Raw genomic sequence first — 17106 nt, 5'->3', positions numbered from 1 at the left:
CATAGTTTTAAATTGTTCATCTTTAATTCAACTCAAGCAATCATCATTATTTACGTTTGACAAATTTAATTCAACAAATTATTCAATGTAATTTTTTATAACTGGCCACTTTCTTTGGTATTATGTTGGCATCACTTCTACGATTCGTCTAATCTCTGGTCTGTATAAGCCTATGTTTAACGGTAGGTCATTGTTAAAATTTTTAGTGTTAAATGTAGGAAAGAAAGTGTTAAAATGTAACTAACTAAAGTGTAAATAACTTTGAGGCTTCCTAATATGTATTTTTAATTGTGCGTTTAATGTGTTTTTTATGTGAGCCTTGGCTTTTATGAAAAATAGCAGTCGAAGATGCGTAGCTCCAAATTGAACATTTAAAAGGTATGTTTTAAAATCGCTTGAACTTTGAAGGATGTTGTTTTTTTTAAGTATAATACTCATTTAAATTAATAAAGCTGTACAGTTTTATTTATACTTACTTTTAATATTTATAATTACGCAAACATGTAACGTCACCATTTTAAAATAATTTGCCGCCAAACCGTCCGTTCCATTCCACGATTTTTTTTTAAAGTAAGTAATAAAACATAATTTCTTTTACAATTTTATTTTGAAATAATAATTATAGAATAATTCGTAACAATTAAAATTAAACAAAATTAATATTTATCACAATATTCTTGATGTGGAGATCTTATTTAGAAATCCGATGACTGTCAAAATTAACACTATAATACAATAATATAATATTTATCACTGTTTACAAAACTGGGAATGTTTTATCTAATCATAATTGTTATAGCTTTCTCCACAAACTTGCAATGTTGCCATAAAAGATTTTTGTAATTTACGAATTTACGAATTTATGAATTTATTATGAACATTATTACAATGTTAACTTAAAATAAGTTATAACTGTGGTTTACTAACAATTATAATCATATATATTACATTTTGTACTTTAATTATGTAATATAAATACTAAGTAACCTAAATCTATATATCACACTATTATATTTAATCTAATTAATAATAATTGTTTAGTGCTAGCCAATAAAGCCTAACAAGACTACTTGGAATGTCCTGGATACTTACTTTAAGACCAATCTTTCCGATTTTTTGCGTCATAAATTTTATTGTATTTTTTTCACAATAATAGACATATTACAAAATGTTGCTATATTTAATGCAGATAAAAATATATCCTATATTTAGGCAGTGCAAACTAAAAAACAAAACATTTTTTTATATAACTCTTGCTTATCGTCGACTGGCCATAGAGGTTTAAATTGATGTCGAGTTTAAAAAAAAAACTTAAAACGAATTCACACAACTCATAACATTGCTATTACTTTGGATGTCTTTTTATTCTATTAGGAAGTGCATTAGTCTATGCCTTAACATTACTAATACCATAGAGTAAAGATACCTATATTTTTTAAATAGCAAAACTATTCAATAGGTTTCCAGCAGACGATAGCTCTCATGTCATCAGGCGCTTTTCCGAAAATTCTGTCTCCGTTAGGGTCGATGTATTCGTTTATTTGGTAATCCAGTAAAGTTTGGAAGCCTAGCACGTCAGTACCCAGTTGCTGTAAAGAATAATTAAATAAGGTTATACTTAATTACTAATCGTTGGTCTTGATTTAGAGCATTGGTGTATTTTATACGTCCAGATACGATCCCAGACATGTGCCACCTGTTTTTCGATTTTAAAATGTCATGTGTAAATTTATCCCCCGTCCCTACCGTGAAAGAAAAAAAATGAGATACAGCCTGCGCACTAGGCTCAGTCCTTTCGGTGACGACTATCCAAATTTACTTGATTTAGCGGGGGCACTGCCCCCAGATATTGTTAAGTAACATCTTACCTGAGTCAACGGGCTTGTGTTTGTAGTGAACACTCCATGGAATCGTCTATCGCGTGCAATCCTCATAGTGGCATGTTCCAGGGCACGTATTGCCGCCACGTTGTCTTGTGGGCTCAATGAGGATGCTGTTGCCATCATGAATGAGTGCAGAATCGTTCCTTTGTAACAAAACATTGATATGTCAGACTCGAAGGACCAAGGATTTGATTTATGAATGAAATTAAATGTTGATATAGATAAGCTTACCCTTTCCTTCAGGCAGCATGGTATCTCTAACTGAGCTCTCAACGAATTCAAGGAATGTCATGATTTTGGCAAGACCGCCGTTTAATTCAATCTCAGGCTCGTCCCGTGCGTCAAAATTCAATGCAACCGCTACAGGTGTTCCAGAATCTGAAAATATTATTACATTTATTTAAGTTAGCATTTCGTGACTAATATGTTCTATATCGCGTGTTCTTCTCGCCAAATTCTATCTACGGAATAAAACTGTCAATGTGTTTTTAACTTCATGAATAGTGGTTTGATAGTAACCAATAATTCGATTATTTTGAAAAAAATATCTAAATTGATCGAATTAGACCTTTGCCTTGAAGAGGTGATTCTTCTGGAAGACTCATTAGTGTAGTCTATCGTATCATATACTCACGATCTTCTAGCACAACGCTGAGCCTAGCCTGCAACAGCGCGGCCCAGCAAGCTCTGATGCAGTGCGCATAGTCCTCCGTTTCGATTTCGTGTTTCAAAAACTGTTCCAACTCCGCCTTCTCGTAGAACGATGATACGATCATGCTGAACATTGAAAAATAATAAATTCATAATTTAGAATTTACGTGTATTTTTGTAAGAAAGTCTACGATGACTGTTTTCTGATCCAATTTATTTAGTATATCGCACTGCAAACTGTCACTATAGAGTTATCGAGTCACAAACATTCTTGCTACTTGTAACAACAGGTTATTTGGATTTGGTGTTAACACTTACTCGATGACTTGCTGCTCATGATCTTCATTCATTGCCACTGCTTTAAACTTGTGGTCGTAGCCGCCGGTCTCGTGGTCTGGACCGGAGCTCATGTGGGCTAACACATCGCCCAGGTTGGCAGCTCCCAGAAACTCACTAATATCTGAGAAATGGTTATAGGTAGGTTAGTTTTACATGTTTTAATTTAATTTTAACTACTCACACTGTGGGGGAAACTAAATAAATGCTAAATCCAACGTTTACATGATCAACATGATAATTGCTATTATATTTAGGATTATTCTGCAACTTTCTGCTGCTTACCAATATAATATCCTCTGTCTCTCAGTCTAGTGATGGTGTATATAGAATTAAGGGAATTCCCTCCCAGCTCGTAAAATCCCGCTCTAACCGAGAGTGTCCCTCTTGCTGCCCTCCCGAGGACCTCTCCTACCGTCTCAAAGAGGACCTTAGCTGCTTCCAACTTCTCTGCTTCCACTCCAGTGTAATCAATGTCGAAAGATATCTCTGAGTCATCTGTAAGAATAAAATTAGCACTCACATAATTTTATCCGCTCAAATCATGGCATACTTTTGTTTTTAAAAACATATCACCAGTATTTCTATATATTTATGCGTCCTTTAAAATTACTATCGAATATTACAAACAGCATTTTATGCTAGTCCCTTTTGTTTTAACTCCGGAACTACGGAAGAAACTACTTCAAAAGTTATAAGAAGTACAAAATTAAAAGTAATTTAAACGAGGTCAATGATGACTTACCATTGTTGTTAGTGTTCTCGTACATCTTGAGTAGAGCCTGTCTGTCTACTTTGCCGTTCACCAACAATGGAACAGTCTCTATCACAATCACCTAAAGAATAAAAATACATTTGAAATGACTTTTTGTCAAGATATGCCTAAAGCATATCTTATTACTTGTACTACTTTACTTTGTCAAGGTTTTTGTCATTAATAAAGACTGTTTCCAGCCATTATTTTTAATAGAAATAAAAGCCGTAGGTGCACGTCAATGGTGCACTAATGGCCCACTAGTCAAGTGTACCAATACCACACAGAATGCTGTCGTCAAGTGGAATTAATTCCGCGTTTCGTCTGACGCCTGTGAAAATGTAGTAGAAGAGAACTTGGATTGGAACTAATATATTGTAAAAGGGAGTTATTACCTGTGGTAGCATATAATGTGTGAGAGAGTTCTTCAGGGCTGCCTCAATATGGTGTGCTGAGAGCCTCGCGTCAGGTGATATGGTCACAAAGGCGAGCACTTCAGGGTTGCCACGCTCCAGTCCATAGCAGAGGACCACCGCTGGGAAAATGGTATTAATTTTATATCCATGAATCCAGTTAGTCTATCTATTACCCCGTAATCAATTCCCTATTGTGGTATACATATCAAAAAACCATTGCTGTCCCTTGGTTACCTATCACTTATTCAAGTTCGACTATTTATGTTCACTGTTTCAACGTTCAATATTCTTTAATAATCTCTAGTAGATACATAATTTTATTTTCTTAATACCTTTCTCGATTCCTTCCACGGCTGACACCGCGGTTTCCACTTCCAATAGATCTACTCTGTGACCTCGGATCTTGACTTGCGAGTCCGTTCTACCCGCGTACAGGATCATTCCCTTGTGCAGTACACCGAAGTCTCCAGTGCGGTATAGCTTGCCAAAATCTGTTAGAAATGTATACATTACAGCACATTGTTACTCGGTAATTTACAGTTGAGTAAACTGTAGTCTATTTAAAATAATATGTAAGCATTTCCAGAACGGCTACATAATTCTCGCTGAAATTGGGCATAGATTTAGAACATAGTCTGGAAGAATATATGGGCTAGTAAATTTTTGAGGACGGAGTTGACAGTTAGTTTCTTAATAAATCTACACTTATTATAATGACTACATGAATCTGACTGCAAAGCTTTGTTACCTGGATGCGAGGCGTGAGGATTGTAGCAAAACTTCTCAGGCGCTTGTCCGCCGACGTATCCTGCAGCTAGATTACTGCCCGCAACCCAAACTTCGCCAGGCTCTGCTTCGCGAGCAGGGTTCATCTCTTCGTCTAGTAGATAGATGGCGCAGTTGTCGACTGGCTTGCCTGAGAGATTCATTCAATTGTATTTCCATAATATGATTAATTTGTACATTAATTTTTCTTTAATTCAGTTTACAATAAGTGATAAAGCTGTCTTTAAAAAATGTGCTATAATTCGAAACTTTTCTCTATAAAATACTCACCAATCGGTATCGTAGGATGTATGTCCAACTGCTGAGAACGTTCCAGAACATAAAATGTTACATCTCCCATGACTTCTGTACTTCCGTAGAAGTTAGCCAATTTGTAGCCTTCATTATCACCGAAGTACTGGAAGAATTGTCCCGCAAGTTCCTTGCTGAGAGTTTCACCAGAACAAACCCATAGCTTGAGGGATTGTAGTGGTCTTTCGGACCGGTTTAGAGAGAGGTACATTAGAATAGACCGGAGTAGCGTCGGGACCAATACCAACCGATGTACCTGCAATATTAAATGTTATTAAATTCAATGGTGAATATTACTACAGCATTCTAAATGTTAATACTTGCCTTTAGATACTAAGGATGATGCAGGTATGCGTTAATATGTAGTATATTTGACTTACCTCATTTTCCGCTAGGACCCGAACCAATTTCTGAGGATCTCGGGTCGTCTCTCTAGATAGGATAATTAGGGTCCTGCCGTGCAGCAAAGGTCCCCAGATCTCGCATACAGAGTCTACGAAAGTTAAAGCGGTCTTCCAAACGCAGAACCTTTCCTGTTCGGTGTACGGGAAGGTACGGAATTGCCACCAAAGACGGTTGCAGATAGCAGAATATGTTAGACGCACACCTAGAACGAAAATTAATCTTGAAGTTTTAAAACATAGTGTGGCAAAGAAGCATATGGCCACCTGAATTTGCGGAAATAGCGAAGCAAACGGCGGATAAGAGATGGAACGAGATGGAATGCGTAGGCAACTTTTTTTAATCCTACTCAGACGATGTCTCAAGCGACAACTATCACACAGAATAGTTGTTGAATGTTTAATTATTGCACAGATGTTCCATATTTCTGTTATCCATTTAGGTACAAATTGTTTAGCCGTTTGCTAGTTTACCGTTTTGTGCTTACGCAATTTTTCTTCTTTATTAAAGTATTATTGAGTAATAAAATTTCTTGGATATTGCAATTTAAAATTAACAAATAAAAAAGTATAAATGCATATGCAATACAATTGTGCTTAATGTAGTTTAAGTAACAATCACATCAATGCACTGACGGCCTTAAGCGATCACTTAAATGACTTAACTTCAATTTTAAAAGTATTATAAAAACAATTATCATTATCTTCAAGTACGCAGCAATTATTATTAAATCAAAAGATAAAAGTAGGTTTTTAAAGTTATTTTGCATCGAACAAAACATTTACAGCTTAAAGTAGCTAAGTAAGTAACTTAAACTAACCTTTCGGTATTCCCGTGCTTCCAGAAGTATAAAGAACTATAGCAATACTCTCGGCAGTCGTCTGTAATAGCATTTCTGAATCGCTCGGCTTATCTCCCGGTAAGCCACTGGCTTCTAAAGATAGTTCGTCAAATGATACCGCCGGTATTCCACACCCGGAGAACATAGAGGGATTTGCTGAAATAAAAAAGAAATAAGTACGCCTGATGTAAAAATACATGCAATCTTACATATTTTTAAATGTATATAATTGCAATTGAGAAATTACAGGAGCTCGAATTTAAATTAAAGTAAACATAATTTGAACGAATTTTAAGACTGTTTGTAAATAGCAGTCATCAAGAACAAAATAGTTGTAACATTTAGTTAGTGTGGGGTAAGAAATATGTGTATGATATTTAACTTTACCTGTGTTATCGTATATTACAAGGGATGGCTCCGCATCCTTTAGTATGTGTGAGATCCTGCCCTGCGGGAAGCTCGGGTCCATCGGAACATACGCTGCACCCGCCTTCCATATCGCTAACAGAGTCATTATTGTACTGAAAAATAGGACATAAATTAATTAAGTGTATATAAATGCTAAGAAACTTTAACACATGTATAAATGTTAGATTCTTCGCTATAATTATTTAAAAATTAGTCTAACTACGTCGTTAGTTACTAAGGGTTTTTTTGTACTAATTGTAATTACTATAAAAGCATTATTAAGTAATATTTTAAACTCACTTATGCGTGGGCTCCATGCATACGGCTATAACGAAATCACCATCCCTGTTAGGTCCGACAGGGCGCGCATGGGCGGCAATGGCCCGGCCTAGAGCGTTAGTGCGGGCCTGCAGTTCCGCGTAGCTCACATGAACGCAACTTGTCTCATCTAGGGTTTAAATAACATTAATAAATATGCGTATTAATGTTTGGATGGATGGATGTTTCTTATAAGGTATCTCCAGAACGGCTCAACGGATCTCGATGAAATTTGGCATACATATATAACATAGTCTGGAAGAACACATAGACTACTACTTAAGTTTTTTTAATTCCCCGCGGACGGAGCCGCGGGTAACTAGTAGGATTCGTGTGAGACGCGGGAAGTCTACCTGTCCCTCTTTCTGTCTCTTATTTAAGGCATTTAATATACGAAGCACTTTAATGAGATATATTATGTCCTATATTAGATAAAGAAAATATAACAAATTTACGCAAAATCTTACTCGTACCTTTATAAATGAGAGCAGTGGCGTCTCTAGCTGTTAGATTGTCCATCATATTGGTCAGAGGTCCAGCCGGTGCTGACACTCTTTGCCCGGTGACCACAGAAACGCGCGGCAGTGATCCCATTGTGCCTGAAATAAATACATGTAATTAATATCAAACAATATATAGAAAAGCATCTATTCTTCTAGCGTCTGTAAAGCTTAATTCAATCAGGCGCCCTTAAAAGTAATCCTGTCATTGGTTGGCGCGCCAGGGCCCAGTATTCAGGTGCCCTTAAGGCAGTGCAGCACAGTGCCCGTGTGCAGACCCTGTGTTCTATTACCCTTTTTTTCCAGAGAGGAATGCTTTATGCATACTCCGCGCCCCGGGGGGGACGCGGTAGTTATGTGGGATTCTCCTCCATAACGGAGGCATACCCACTAAACCTCTCTGTTCCTTCAACGGGACGGGGCCACGGGCACGCTTACGCTCTCCTCCGCGGCCCGTGTTCTATTACCCTTATATTTTATTATGTTTATAAATCGATATATCGATGTTATATCTAAAACATATTAACTTTTTTAATTTCCCTTATATTTATTATTATTTTATACGTATTATCATCATCATCAGCTCACTATACGTCCCCACTGAGGTGCTCGGAGCCTACCCTAAGTTAAGGGTGTCTTCTCAGATATGTGCAGGTTGCATCACGGTGTTTTCCTTCACCGTAAGAACGTCGGATAAATGTACATATGTAAATTGGAAATCAAAAAACACATTGGTACATGGCGGGATTCGAACCCTGGACCTGTGAATTGCAGGCCAAGTGCTTGACCCCTGAGCCACCGACGCTCTGTTGGTATAAGACGTATAATGTAATAAAATCAAAATGTTGCCTTAAGTTTAATACAGTAGTTTAAAAATAATACTGATGTTATAAAATCACTCAAGTCTAACATATGTATGTATGTTCATTGTAAATATAATAATTATAATGCAATTATTATATACAGCTTCCGCAAAGGCACCTGCAAGAAATATTGTTTTATCGTTGGTTAATTTTATACAATACGTATGATAAATCTAGACATTATATAGGATAAAATATGCAACAATTATACTTTTAGACATTATTAGTAAAAATAATTTGGTGCAAATGGCGCGCTTTTATTTTACAAAGTATCAGAATGTTTAGTGAGGGTCATTTAAAAATGTCAACGTTTACGTGACACTTTTAAAAAGGCTAGTGTTGCGCCGGTACACCGACACAGTATCGGATTTGCTTCCTAACGATACGATGTTCTGTGGACAGAAAAAAACTAAATCCCCTATACGTATCATTTTATCACATTTTTTCAACCATGGTAAAGCCAACAACAATGTTAGTTGCACGAATGTGCTGGCTTGACCTTTGAAATACTACGTCCACAGAGAACACGCGTGAAATGGAAACAATTATGCGTTTCGTCTTTACGTGCAAGGTCTATTTTTAGTGTACAATCCCTTCCCACCATTATCCCCTAATCGATTAAAAGTGTGTAAGGCATCTGCAATTGCATTTGCTTATGTGCAAAAGTTGCTATTTTTGCGAATGCTCGTCACTTATTTATTTGTCACGTGATAAAAAACACAATTTTCAAATTTTGCAAAATTCTTTAATAGTTGATTCATATCCTGTTACAACTTAAATGTTTAGCTTATGTTGATAAAGACGATACTATCTTTTAAATTACAATCATCAATTATTTTTAAAAATGTGTAAATTTCGAAATATTTTAGCACATCCTGTATATCCGCACTGTGGAACTTTGGAAGGGGGAAATATTTTCTTTCTGTGCATCCTCTCCTACGTCGATTAAAGTAAGGCAACGCATATGCAATTGCGTATGTCTATGGGCAACGGTCACTTCGCTATTTCAGCGATTTCAGGTGGCCGCTCGCTCGTTTGCCACCTTATGATATAAAAAAAATATCCGCACTGTATGGCAAGGCCATGAAAAATGTCTGCTACTAACCTAACCTAACAATTATATATTGCGCACTTAGGGCTTTTAGTGTTTAGGTACAATAAATAACAATAAAAACGTTACTACGCGAATTATTTAATATCCAACAAAGTCTGAATGAACAATTATAATCCGGTTCTACAATTACAATCTTCAAGTGAATCAATTAAAAACATAAGTTTATGACAATGTACTTATTTGCCCTTTGTGGGTATAAAGTTCACTTTTGTATTACTGTACAATATTCTACTAGGAGTGCTTTTCTAAATTCATGATAATTAAAAAGTAATTAGGACCCTTTCTTTCATTTCCATTCAAATAAGTTTTTTTAAAATTGAAATTCGGTCTTCAACAATTCGGACAAAGTCATTTTAACATTTTATAAAATAACACATAAAACTAACTGTCGTCCGCAATTCCGTCCGGGCGGAATTAAAAAAAAACTTAATTATTAGCTTATGTGTACTTCCAGAATATGTTCTAAACCTGTGCCAAATTTCACCGAGATCCGTTCAGCCGTTCTGAAGATACCTTCAAACAAACATCCATTAATCTAAACATTCGCATTTATAATATTAGTAAGATAAGCAATTCTATCTTCTCTTTTTAAAAAATTACAAGAAAAGTCTTTTGTTTTGAGAATGGATGTCCGATTTTGAATTTCGAATAAACGAATTTTATAACGTAATTTTATAAGAAATTTTCCTCAGTACATACCTGCCAGTATTATTTTTATTGCAATTGTAATAGTTTTACAAAACCGGTGCATTCCATATTCATCATCAAGTCTATGTAATTATACACACGCTAATAGAATGTGCATAAAAAAACAATGATGCAGCTACCGTGTTCCTTGCGTCAGACAATTTTTTATTTATATTCATTTAATACATTAATTACAATAGACATTCTTTAATATTTTGTTATTATTATTAAGATTATATACATAACCTATTCTCTATTGTTATTTTGCACCCTTGAGGGTAAAACTTTATTTAATATCAGATTTATTTATATTAAATTAGCCTAAAATTTTTTAATGTTTTGCCTGTAAAAATGATGATATTTTCAAACAAATTTCCAACCCCATTTTCAACCCATCCCAACACTTTTTTCGCGTTGAAAAGTAGCCCATGCCCTTTTTCGACATCTAGAGAAAGATAGTGTTACTTTCGCATGTTTCATAGCCTTATTTTACTAAAGAGTTTCTATAAAAAGAATATTTTATATAAGTGACCTATTGTTTATTTTCCTCTGTATGCTATTAAAGGATCTTTTAATTAAATTTTTTACATGAAATAAGAAATATTTAAAAATAATTGTAATGTAAATAAGCGGATTGAATTATCGTTAATGTTGGCATGAAAGAAACAATTTTTACTACAAATTATCTATAATTGGAAAGAATAATTACACGATTATGTCATAAAATATCATGTCAAAGAGTAAAAAGTATTTGTTTTTAATTCAACCTCATTCTCAGAATTATGAATCGAGTATAACTTTGCATGTTTGAGGTCAATAACTTCTTAAGAAAATTATATTTTTATTGAACGTTTATTTTACGTAATGCTTTCAATTAAATTTTGTATTGACCTTTGATTGACCTTGAAATTACTTTCAGAGATATGAATTATTGACAAGGTGCTATATTGACGTTGTTTGTCAATCATCTATTACAACTCTTAAACTAACTCAAGTAATACTAATTATTATTACTTTTCATTGGAATTAAATAAATACACTTAATAAAAAAACTAAATCTTCTTACTAATATTATAAATGCAAAAGTTAAGATGGATGGATAGATGGATAGATGTTTGTTTGAAGGTATCTCCGAACGGATTCTGATGAAATTTGGCACACATATAGAACAAAGTCTGGAAGAACACATAGGCTACTTATTTTGTTTTTTTCTAAATCCTGCGCGGAAGGATTCGCGGGCGACAGCTAGTGTCATCTTATATATAAAATTCTCGTGACACAATTTTCGTTCCCATACTCCGAAACGGCTTGACCGATACTCATGAAATTTTGTGAGTGTATTGATTAGATCTGAGAATCGGCCAACATCTATTTTTTAATCCCGCGCAGACGGAATCGCGGGCGACAACTAGTATCATATAATAAAGTCTTTACTAAGTGTCCATCCATCTACTGATATTAAACACAAAATCAAATTTTATTTTTAAGCAAAACTTCAAACATAGTACTTAAATTTCTTTACTACATTTAACAAAAAAAAAATATCTCTTGGCTCTTGTCAAATAGGCACTTATGATGAGTTTCCATGACCAAAATCACCGTTTAAATCATATCTATTTTGTCAAAGATACTGACAGGGATGAAGATATGTTTTATACTGATGGGTCTCAGAAACCAACGATTAATCTAATAAAGGATACCTTGGTAAGATCACGAGAAACAATTGAGTTTAATTCAATGAAAAAAACCCATTTAATTTCACGGGTTTTATTACAATCAGTTATAGATTTATTTTTCTAGTTAGACTTTTTTGCATGACACTAATGGGCAGTCCTTATTTAGTCACTTAGTTAAATTCTATTCTAAAGTAAATAATGCTTCTAAGAATGAAAGGAGGAAAATTAGAGCAATAAAAACCTCTTTACTGTTTTTTTTTCAGACAGTGACATAGACAAAGTTTCTAAACACGTGAAGGATTTTTTTATCTGTGATTTTTAAATCTATTTGTTTGTAACTATACAATTTATCGAACGTTTACAATTTTACGTGTGATGCCAGTTTGATAACTAATTAAGCGAATTATAAATGGATTGTTAGAACTTTTGGGAAGAAAATCCGACACTGTGCCGGTGTACTGGCGCAACATGTCCCCTACCTAATCATTCTGACACTTGACTTGGTAGCGAAAGCGCGCTATTCGCTCTAAATTATTCTATAATAATAATGTCTAAAAGAAGGTATCTCCAGAACGGCTGCATGGATCTTGCTGAAATTTGGCATAGATGTAGAACGTACTCAGGAAGAGTATGTGTTCTTAGTTTAAAAAAAAACTTAATTAGTAGCCTATGTAGGCTTCTAATTAAGTTTTTTTTGCTCACCAATGGCGTTGTGGGCGACAACTAACTATAGTACATTCAGTAAGATTTGTTCCCCTTAAACCGGATTTAACAACTTGGGTACCCTATGGGTATTTTCATACATCCGCAACAATCAATCAACATCGATCGCTAGTTAACCTTATTAGTTGGTACTTGACACCACTTGACACCGAATTATAATGGCGCTAGTATCGTCCGAGATTATTTATTATCAGTGAGTAAGTTTTTAGATAACAGTGGCAATACAGAAATCATGCGGCAACACCAGTAAGTCGAAATAAATGGGTAAGATACTCTTTGGAGAGGGAGGACTTTTACTCTTTGAGCGATGATGGCAGATTTGGCGAACAAAATAAATATTCGTTGTTAAAAAATCCATAAAAATCGATTCTGAGGGCTCCATCCTGATATTACATTATTGTTTTTTATATGGCAATTATTTTAGGTTTTTAAATATGGTAATATTGATAATATTTCATTGTAAAATGTTAAACTGCAATTAAGTATTTTTTATTAATTCTTAATTCCTAGATTATAAAATCGAAATAATGTTTTTACGGTAATGAAACTTGCATTTGGCAAAGAAGTTTCAAAGATATGTGATACCCGGGAGTAAGCGGCGGCGACGCGGCTCGCAACCCGTCACATTCCGTTTCGAAATGTCAAAAAGTTGATGTAGAGGTTAGTTCACGCCAAATGGAGATCCGTGGTCTCTGCCTACCCTACTGGTTTACAGGCCTGAGTTGTGTATGTGTAATATCGAAATAATGGATTGTAATTATAATTCCAAGTAAAAATTATACATCGGATCAATATTTTCAAGGTAAGCGAAATCATAACATTTTATTTTCTACCGTATTTTTGAAATTATGTACATACGTTAGCATAATTTTTGAAAAAAAACATGTAATAAATTGTATTTTGTTAATTAAAAACAACAATCAAGTGCTGTAAAATGGATTTACCATATTTGTAAATGTTTTTTCATAGTGCAAACACGTGTTACATTTTGATTATCTTCAATAATAAATCTCGACAGACGTATGAAGGTTTTACTTATTAGTTTCCTGTTGCAATACAATGGAGTTGATCGTATATTCGAAATTTGCTTTGCGATTTCGTTTTCAAGGAATTAAAAAAATATTAGTAATTAGCTCTTTTTCCAAACAATGTTCCACGTTTGTGTCAAATTTCATCAAGATCAAGTTGGCGGTTTTGCAGATATTCACTAAAAAAATAACAATTAAGCCAAACTTTTGCATTTATAATATTAGTAAGATTGTTAATTGTAAGTGCATTGTTCTTTTTAACACCCGTGATATCGAATTATATGTGTTATTTATAGGTGACTATTACTAAGTTTACTAGGCTACTAAGTTTTTTTGAATTCCGCGCAAACGAAGCCGCGTGCGACTGCTAGTTTAAAAATAAAACGTCGCGTGAACCTGACCTGTTTAGGTAACGGCACATAACGAAAGGAAACGTTATGAAAAAACACGTTTCGTTTGAATACGTGAACTGGTCATTATGTAATCAGAACAGAGGCGTCTGTAGAGACTTCTAGCGTCAAATTTTTGGTCAAATATTTGAGATATGAAATAATTAATGAAAATCGCAGGCAATCATTTCACTTGACAAACATTAAAATGTGGTAAAAATCAAAGGTGCTTATTAATTTCCAGAGTTGAACGTGTGGGAGCTATAAGCGATGGATTGGCAGAAAACAGCGCAGGACAGGCGACTTTGGCGATCTTTTGTGTCGGAGGCCGAGACCCACCTTATATATATGTTGCTGCGTCAGCGGACTAAGCAAGTGTTAATCTTAAGGATAACCTTTGAAGTTGCGCGTCAATTCACTACAAAAAATGTATAATAATTTAATTTTTTTTTATAGTTTATGCAAAATAACCTTTCTCATGGACAAAACCATCGATATCATAATCGTAAAATGTAAACTGGAAATATAAAAAGCATTATCGACTCCAAACATTCGCTGTCTTCATTACCGTAGGTCAGTAACCGCGTACGCCAAAGACATTGTATGTATTGTGCTCGTTTGATTTCGCAATTGACCACGGCCAAGTGCGCGTTTAACTCCGTAATTTGCTTTTTATTATTTCTAATACAATTAAACTAGCAAATTATACCGTCAGGGTCGACGTTCTAACGAAAATTGAGAGTAATAACTGCTTTATGGACTATTTGTGTACCTATTTGTAATTTAATTAAATACAATTATTTATTTATGACTACGTTTGCGGATTGGGTTTGCCCTCTAGCGACTAAATTAGGCAACTTTGGGTGCAGTGGGTAAGCTGCGCGCGGCTATTATTTTCTATGACTATCAAAGCGCTTATGCAAATCAAGTCTCTAAGTTGAAATAGGTGAAATACTTAGTTTGTACATTGAAGCACTAAAATAACTAAAAAAAGAAAAGATCGACCTTCTCAGATGGCAATGGAGAAGCAAAATTATATCTTGCAATTCCCGCGCAAACTTCGCTTGTATTTTGTGCATTATAAAGTAAAAATGTACATAAAACAAAGGAGAATTTATTAACATAATTAAATCATAAAAGTTTAAATCTTTCATCACATTTTAAATTAAATAATTATGATAATTGTAGCAACCGTCGGAAATTAAATTGGCTTATTGCATTTGTTTTACGCCTGGTTTCTATTTCCGAATTAACCGTACAAAATATTTTATATTGTTTTTGTATATATTTCGACAATAGAGAATCACGTTTTATTTGTTACGAAATACTAGCTGTCGCCCGCGACACCGTCCGCTCGTGATTAAAAAACATTAGTAGTCTATGTGTTCTTCCAGACTATGTTCTACATGTGTGTCAAATTACCTTAAACCAGTGGTTCCCAAACTTATTTTGTCTACTGCTCACTTTGAGAATAAATATTTATCACATATTTGAAAACAACTATAACTTCAAATTAAATTAATTAATTATTGTGACCTATATATGTATATTAACGGAGAATTCTAAACGAAACTTTTACTATAACCCGCAACTTGAAACCTGCAGCGTCCACAAGGGGGCGTTATCGCCCACTTTGGGAAAGACTGCCTTAAACAAACATCCATTCATCCATCTAAACATTCTCATTTATAATATTAGTAAGATAGTAAGATTACTATGTAGTGTCGTAGTAAAATTGTGATAAATGTTTTTTTCATATCTTTTTAGTAGGCCTATGTTTTCTTCCAGACTATGTTGCGTCATGCAACCATTCTGGAGATACCTTCAAACAAACATCCATCCACCTGAACATACGCATTTATAATATTAGAAAGATTTTTAATATTAAACTCAGAATAATAATTTTATCGCTCTCTACTTGAATCTATACAGACACCGTTTCGTAAAATACGTCAATTTATAATCTGTCTAGACATAAAATATCGCAGAAAGGCATTCAAATATTATCGTAATTAAAACTCAAAAGGGTAAATAAAGTAAGTAATCTTGATATGTTGATGTTATTCATTTGTTTAATTTCAACGGTGCCATTTTAAAATATAATAATATATTTACTTTTATATATTTTGATACGAAATAAAATTATGTTCTCTACTTCCTTATAATTGATCTTCTATTCGATAAAATCATCCAATTATGGAATTTTGTCGTAAATTAATTTTGAAATTAAGTTTATGAATTTTACTTGTAATAATATAACAAAAATATCATGTTTTTGTGAATAATTTAATCTTTTATAATATTAACGATAGTTCGATTTACATCTGCATTTGTTTTTAATACAAAGAAATATATTTTCTTTCATAGTATATAACAATATCCATATATTCTGGCATGAGTGCGCTTCAATCGGATCCTTCGTAATTTACGCAAAGCTCTATATTTCTACTACATTATGGCGAGGTTTGTCCATCCTGGTCAGACTAACTTTGGTTTGATTCGGTAAGACTGTTTGTCTAAGGCTCTAATTAAACGGATGCAATCGTTTAAGCTGACCGTGTGAGACCTTTAATTGACCTTGTTAAAATAATTTTCCTCTCATTTGAACTTTATTTATTTGTTTTTGTAACTTAAAATCAATTTAAATTCGGAGATTTACACAGTAATTTGTTTTTTTAACTTTTAATAACTTAATTCACTGTCAATATTTTTATTAAATTTTTATCCCTATTTCATAAGTAGTAATTCCTTACTAATTTTTATCTAAAGCTAAAAAAATACGTTATCTTAAGCTAGCTGTAGCCCGCGACTTCATCCTCGTGAATTAAAAAAAATAGTGTAGAAGCTATTTACTATTGTCATTGTATAAATTAATCCACCTCTCTTGAAGATATGTGATAACAAACATCCATCCATCCAAAGTTTTGCATTTATATTTGTAAAATAAGATGGACGTTGTCTTACCTCCCCTGTCATTTCATGTGTTTCCACCATACAAAGCACAAAAATAAACTGTCAATTCCATCTCTTTTTTTTTTTG

General features: G+C 34.0%; 1 protein-coding gene across 4 annotated transcripts in view; it reads right to left on the bottom strand.

Annotated features, from left to right (window-relative positions):
• Positions 1 to 592: 592 nt before the first annotated feature.
• The window catches only part of e (nonribosomal peptide synthetase ebony), a 30695-nt gene continuing 14181 nt past the window's right edge, over positions 593 to 17106 (bottom strand). The window contains exons 1-17 of one of the 4 annotated variants that reach the window (XM_013310047.1): positions 8025 to 8042; positions 7560 to 7685; positions 7069 to 7216; positions 6748 to 6881; positions 6340 to 6516; positions 5498 to 5724; positions 5097 to 5373; positions 4789 to 4956; positions 4373 to 4531; positions 4020 to 4159; positions 3616 to 3706; positions 3156 to 3368; positions 2853 to 2994; positions 2518 to 2660; positions 2115 to 2261; positions 1869 to 2026; positions 601 to 1589 (exon numbers count right to left, since the gene is read on the bottom strand). In XM_013310047.1, coding sequence (XP_013165501.1) covers positions 1449 to 1589; positions 1869 to 2026; positions 2115 to 2261; positions 2518 to 2660; positions 2853 to 2994; positions 3156 to 3368; positions 3616 to 3706; positions 4020 to 4159; positions 4373 to 4531; positions 4789 to 4956; positions 5097 to 5373; positions 5498 to 5724; positions 6340 to 6516; positions 6748 to 6881; positions 7069 to 7216; positions 7560 to 7680 — 2586 coding nt within the window. In that variant the 5' untranslated portion in view covers positions 7681 to 7685; positions 8025 to 8042 and the 3' untranslated portion in view covers positions 601 to 1448. 4 annotated transcript variants of the gene reach the window in all.

The sequence above is a fragment of the Papilio xuthus genome, unplaced genomic scaffold (genome assembly GCF_000836235.2).
Source record: "Papilio xuthus unplaced genomic scaffold, Pxut_1.1 DF827756.1, whole genome shotgun sequence".
Taxonomy (NCBI): Eukaryota; Metazoa; Arthropoda; class Insecta; order Lepidoptera; family Papilionidae; genus Papilio; species Papilio xuthus.
Note: the sequence above shows the minus strand (reverse complement) of the source record. Positions and strands in the feature narration are given on the sequence as shown.